We start from the raw sequence: 6,419 nt of genomic DNA, 5'->3' as shown, positions 1-6,419 counted from the left end.
GAGTCAATTATGTATATGGATCATTTTTAATCGATTGTTTTTAACTGAAGATATGCCAGATGACCGATTTTGACCTACTCTGTATTGTACTATATTGCATTGAATACCGCGAATTGTTGTCGTTGTTGATTTTAAATTTTAAATTGCTCGTATTTAAGTTACCGATATTTTTGTACATTAGTTTAAGGTAGCGCATAATAAGTCCCACGAGTCTAGAGTAAATTCCTATATAAATGTATAAATACATTTTTTTTCTCCTAATTGCTAATTTCGCAATGTTGACCGAATACTAAAGAAAATGTACTTATAGTGAAATTATACGCAAAAAATAATTTAAACTAAACTAAATGAGAACTAAACCAAAGCAAAAATGAAAGCAAACAGAGAAATTAGCACATGTTAAAGAAGCGCAAATAAAAGTGAATACAAACGAATATGACAACAAACTTGCCTTCGGTTGCGAGTTACTTTGTAGTGTGCCAAATCTACATCATATCAGCTTTTATTCACCACACGGTATGATGTTGCTGCAAAATAATACGAGTCCCAATTCGAACACTAAATGAAACCACGAAAAACCGATGCAAGTGAAGCTAAATCCCCAGCAGGCAAGGTGAAATATGAATGAGAAATCGAGGCAAGCAGAACTTATTTGAATAAAAGAAGAAAATGTAAAAAACTGCGGAATCATTTTATTTGGCAGGGCGGTATAATAATAAATAAACTATAAACAATAAAAAACTATTATAATATTTAAATAATTTCAATTGCTAACGACCAATGCAAATAAAATCAATAAAGCTTGCTTGAAAATGGTAACTTTATCATTGGCCACCTATCGGGCACTTATGGAAACTATGAAAGAGATAGGCGCCTGCGCAAAGTGGCAAAGCCGCCCAGCTGTTTGGTTATATTATAAAAGAATATTAACTTATTGTAAAAAAAGAATCAAATAGCCTTTAAAAAGTTAAGTTTCCTTTCAAATATGATACACCATAATCGGTAAATGCAAATCAAATCAATAAATGCTGTTTCAAGGCAGTTACTGTGGCAATGGCCACCTACTGAGCATTTCTGGAAACTTCGTTTGAGATCGGCGCCGGCGCAGAGCCCTCAAAAGACCCCAAATCATGCCCAGCTGCTGAAAAAAAGGGGTTGCTAATGGAGCTTTTCCGCTTCAGTGGCAACGCCATCCAAAAAAAAAAGCTTTTAATCATCCCCCAGTGCGATGCTGATGCCGCTTCTTCTTCTGCTGCTGCTGCTGCTACTGCTGCTTCTGCTGCTGCGAGTTGTACCGTGTGGATTCCACTTCCTCCGAGCCGAACAGAAATTCTCGGACACACGCAGCACACGGAGCACACAGCGCACAACACACAACGAGTGCGACCCCAAGCATTGCGCATACGACGTGTGGGCCGAGTGGCACAAATAAATAGTTCACATTTGTTTTGCTGCCGTTTTTTGTTTGTTTGGCCCTGTGTTGGCGATTGTTGTTGCTGCTGCTGCTGCTGCTGCTGGCTGCCACCGGATTTGTTTATTTTTTTCACAGTGATTGTTTTTTGCCAGTGTGTGCGCAAGTGTGCGTGCGTGTTATTGTTAGTATCCAATGTGTTCTTGGCGATTTTAAACAGTGAATCGCGGCGAATGGGAGCCTTGTGATTGCCCCATTCTTATCAGCAGTTCCCTGAATTGCGATTGTGATTGCGAATTGCTCGCTTGACATGTAGCTGCGAATTCTGGGCGTGTTTGTCGCTGGTCGGTTGGTCGGTTGGTTGGTGGTTGTGAGCGGCGTAAAAGGGGGGCAAGGATCCGGAATCGGTATCGGTGAGTACAACTTACACATATGTATGTACATTTGAACATTCGTCGAGCAAACGCAGCAAATGATTTGTTTACATTCAAGCGAATGGTTCTGAAAAATGAGAAATATGCGAAATGTACCATAAGCGATTCGATTTCTTTCGCCGCTAGAACATTGTTTATTTGATCCCATGCATTGTTTCATCGCACATTGCCCCATTGCTGTGTTTATTTTTGATTATTCTGCACATTTGTTTGGCTTTGGTCTCGCAATCAAAATGCATATGCATGGGATGAACTGCCCCTTCCACGTTCGTTTGGGGGCTCGGGAGCCCCTCTTGCAAGCATTATGTAAACCTGTGGGCTGGGCCACCGATTCCACCTGCGATGCCAACGTTGTTTCCGAGTTTTGGGTTCTCTGGTTTTTTATTTATTTATTTTTTTGTGTTTCCTCCCATTATGTTGGCTGCGCTAATGTGCTTGGCTTTTGTCTGATTTATGCCGCAAAACAATCAAATTATCGCCAGCCAACCCCTTCTGACCGCCGCACATCGGTGCCGCGAAGCTGGTGGTGCCCATTTTTTATGATATTTCTCTATTTCCCTTTTGCGGCCGCCGAGCCATTTCATTATATAGTCTCTAGCATGCACTGAGAAAAACCATATATCTTTTTTGGGATGATGACTGAATGTTAGTTCTAAAACCACTTAAAGCCTATTATATTTGATTAATAACATATTAGCTAGCTAATTTGTTGTTTCTTATTAATATTAGCTAGTTCTGTTCAATTTTACATAATTTCTAGCCACAAAAATGTATATAATTTCATGGTATTTTGCATGCTTTACACACTCGCTAATTTCTCGCAGTGCACGTTCAGCTTTCCTATTTTTTATGCCGCTCTCCTTTTTTCCGCCTTGGGTTTTGTTTTTGTTTGCGTCTTGTTTCAGCGCTGAACTAGTTTTGGCCCACCACCATTGAGCACCGCGATTTCCTTGAGGAGGGGTGGGTGGCTGGAGAAGTTCCGGGGGCTGTTCGCTGGTGTTCGTTGGACTTCCGCGCTCTTCCGGGGTGGAGTGCCGTATGTCTTATATCATCATCCAGCGGCTTTTCCGCCGGCATCCGATGGGCCAGAGTTTATCGGTGGCTCAAGGATCCGGTTGGCCAAGGACGAGTACCCTTCGAACGCCCCTCGCCGCCTTTTCGCCCAGCTGTTGCATAAATTTTCGCATTTAGCTGCTTGTCTTTCACATGTGAATGTGTGTGCGTGAGCCTAGCATGTGTGTGTGATGGGGTGTCCTTTTGCGGATTTCGTGAGCGTTTTATGCAGCTCAAGGAATTCCGTTGAAGGCATGACAAGGCTTTTATTCTCTTATTCTCATTCCCCCCCTCGAATGCCCTTTTTTTGAAGGGGTATTTAAGGCTTTGTGCAGAAGTGTTCTGCAGAATAAGTCGCTTCTTATCTGAACAGGTCTAGATTATCTCTTATCATTGTCTAAAAGGGTACTTGCCACACTCAACCATTATTCATAAGTACTAAATAGAGGTCTAGAAATATTAATAGTAACAATTCTATAATAATATAATATTTTCCTAATTTTAATATTGGATGAAAAGCTCCACCCCTAATGATTTTGGGCGCTGAATGATGATGATTGGTATTTAGTCATCGAAGACCTTTATCAACGCGAATGACAAGTTATCAATCATTCGAGGAGCCCCCAAAAATTAAATGAGAGTTCGCTCTTCTCGTGCTACGCTGGGCTGGAAAAACCTGCCTTCTGGTGGCTTTTCTTTTCACAATTTTCATTTGCAAACCAAACTGAAGTGCGCCCCATTTCCGCCGCCGGCTGTCTGACTGACGGACTGGCGAGTTGTCGGGGTTACCGATTCTATTCCAGGCGGTGGTAGGTGGGCAATTGGGCCCATTTTGGCCAAGTTAGTCATGTTAGCCCAGTGGCTTCTGCTAGCCGCACCGCACCGCCCCCCTGCCTACAGTTTTTTGTTTCGTTGTCATAACAAAATCAACAGAAGAGAACAAAATTGATTCCACGCTTCCTTGTCGCTCCTGTTCCTGGCCAAAATGCACAGATAATTGGCTTCATTAATGCGAACATGTTCATTTGAATTATTTTTACATAAACGAGCAACGCTCGACGATGCCAGCACAATCCGCAGCTAATAATAAGCCCGATGGTAATCCCAATTTCAGTAATGCAAAGACGGCGATATGGCACTACAAGGCTGGCGCTTTTTCGGTGTCTCGGCAACCATCATCATCTACATCGGCGGCGTCCTGTTCCTCTCCATGAACAACATACCCGGATCGCATCCCAAACGACCGCGCATCGAACGCTTCGCCGAGGTGAGTCACGAGTGGCACAAGCTGACAGCTTTCCCATTTTCCGCTTGGCAATTTTCCGACTGGCATGTGGCATTCCAAGGAACAAAATGTACAAAAATAGCACCGCCGGATGGGAGGGATGAAATATGTATGTTTATCCCCCATTTAATGTAACATTTCTTTCAATTTGTATCCACAGTTCCCCAGCTTTCATAGTCCCCGGTTTCCGATGCCCAGCCGCAAGATGACGATACGCTGGTGTCGCGACCTCAAGTACATAAATCGAGATCTTCCAATCTACGCGGATTACAAGTCCGACTTCTACAGTGAGTGAGCTGACCCTTTGAAGTTTGACCTTTCTGTAACCATTCCATCTTTAGCGGCCCTGCCCAGTGACGTCAGTGCTGCCCTGCAATCCCTGCCAGCGTTGACCGCCCTGGCCAGTTTTCCTGGCAGCGGTAACACGTGGCTGAGGTACTTGCTCCAGCAGGCCACCGGCATCCTGACGGGCAGCATCTACAAGGACTACGGCCTGCTGAAGACCGGCTTTCCGGCGGAGAACGTCTGCAACAGTTCAGTATTATTGGTGAAGACCCACGAGTGGGGCAGCAAGGCGTGGGCGCCCTTCTCGAAAGCAATTCTCCTCGTCCGCGATCCGGAGAAGGCCATCATCGCGGAGTTCAATCGCCAGAGTGGCGGTCACATCGGATTCGCATCACCGGATCGCTATAAGCGCACCAAGGGAAAATGTATGTTTAGCATATATGGGGGGCACAAACCAATTAAGTCCAATTAAGACAGTTATGCATTGAAAATTTGAAACTATTATTAAGAGAGAGCTTCCATCTAATGCTAACTGCTTTGGTTTTCATTACAGACTGGCAGCAATTCGTGAGCAACAAGCTCAAGGGCTGGGAGATGATGAACCTCAGCTGGGCGCGCAACTTCACGGGCAGCATCAAGGTGGTGTTCTACGACGACCTGGTCCACCATACGGAGCGGGAGCTGCGCTCCATTCTGGACTTCCTGCAGTTCCCCATCAACGAGCAGCTGATGCGGTGCGCCATCATGCGGAAGGAGGGCATCTTCCGGCGGAAGAAGCGTCTGCTATCCTTCGATCCCTACACGGAAGCCATGAGGGCGGAGGTGCAGAATCGACGGCGCATCGTGTACGGATTGCTGGGGCGTCAGGAGCCGTAGGATATGCATGGGATTATCTTTCTGTATCTACATTTATCTATAAGAACTCTGGGCAACGAGAAGGGATATCGAATTCGTACCACCAACAGGAACTAATTGAAAGCAAAGAAAAACTGACAAGCACAATTGCAACGACAACGAGGCACAAAGCAAATGGAATTGCAACCGAGCATCCAAATCATCCCCAAAATCATCACGACTCGTAGGACCATAGATCTCACTGGGGGTCAGCAAACACACACATACATACATACATAGGTAGCAATGCCCCAGCATGTAGTCCCGTTTTTCCACCCAGATCGTTCCCAATCGTTTGCTGCTCGCTTGGTGCATTAGTTCAAATTTGTTATGTTCAAACATTAGATATGGTATTTTATAGAGACGCATAACTTTAGGTTGATATATGTATGTACTCGATTGTACGTATTTGGTATAGGCTATACAACAAGGTATTATGATTCCTGATCGAATTTATGAAATTCATTATAGGCCATGTTGTGCTTCATCGCTCACCAAAACTCAACTCATCCGCAACTTATCCTTTGGTCACGTTGAGGTCCCATATTAGACTATCCTTGTAAAAAGTTTTATACACGACTCTACAATAACTTGTGAAATATTAACAACGGAGCCTATTAGATAATTGTACAAAAACGAAAACCAAACCAAACAAATCGAATGAGAAACAATGAAGTGGATTTAAAAACCAAAAATTTAAGTTTGTTTACTTTCTGGGTTGGACTGGGAATGGGCTTTCAATAGCTTTTCGTGTGTCCTGGCTGCATTTGAAAAAGTTGGAAATATACAAAAATTTGGATTCTATTTTCTGTGAACTTTCAGCTGATTTTTCTTCTTTTATAAGCTTTTCGCGTAGAGTCCTTAAAAGCTTTCAAAAGCTGCAAGGGTATGTAAAATCCTTCTTCAGTGTTCGCGTTTTACAATTAAGAATGAACCACAGATGGCGCCAGGAGGGCGAAATTTCGATTGAAAAACTAAACAATAACCAAACTAACATTAAAAGAAACAATAATATAAAATAAATAAAGATTCTTAAAAGTAAATTATAAAAATATTA

General features: G+C 43.3%; 1 protein-coding gene across 1 annotated transcript; it reads left to right on the top strand.

Moving 5' to 3' along the window:
* Window positions 1–1,290: 1,290 nt before the first annotated feature.
* Window positions 1,291–6,036, top strand: LOC117148481 (WSCD family member CG9164). The gene is made up of 5 exons (XM_033315857.1): window positions 1,291–1,824; window positions 4,013–4,165; window positions 4,344–4,470; window positions 4,525–4,893; window positions 5,022–6,036. Exons 2-5 carry the CDS (start codon window positions 4,031–4,033, stop codon window positions 5,342–5,344), a joined length of 954 nt encoding a protein of 317 aa, XP_033171748.1. The 5' UTR covers window positions 1,291–1,824; window positions 4,013–4,030; the 3' UTR covers window positions 5,345–6,036.
* The last annotated feature ends 383 nt before the right edge of the window (window positions 6,037–6,419 follow it).

Source organism: Drosophila mauritiana, chromosome X (assembly GCF_004382145.1).
Source record: "Drosophila mauritiana strain mau12 chromosome X, ASM438214v1, whole genome shotgun sequence".
NCBI lineage: Eukaryota > Metazoa > Arthropoda > Insecta > Diptera > Drosophilidae > Drosophila > Drosophila mauritiana.
The sequence above is the reverse complement of the archived record's forward strand: the minus strand, read 5'-3'. Positions and strand labels throughout refer to the sequence as shown.

What these genes read in the sequence shown, in the direction of transcription:
- LOC117148481 (XM_033315857.1), top strand. Translation starts at nt 4,031, where the DNA reads ATGGCACTACAAGGCTGGCGCTTTTTCGGTGTCTCGGCAACCATCATC. An exon ending in GCATCGAACGCTTCGCCGAG is followed by an intron (nt 4,166 to 4,343) that starts GTGAGTCACGAG and finishes TTGTATCCACAG; the next exon opens with TTCCCCAGCTTTCATAGTCC. An exon ending in TAAGCGCACCAAGGGAAAAT is followed by an intron (nt 4,894 to 5,021) that starts GTATGTTTAGCA and finishes TTTTCATTACAG; the next exon opens with ACTGGCAGCAATTCGTGAGC.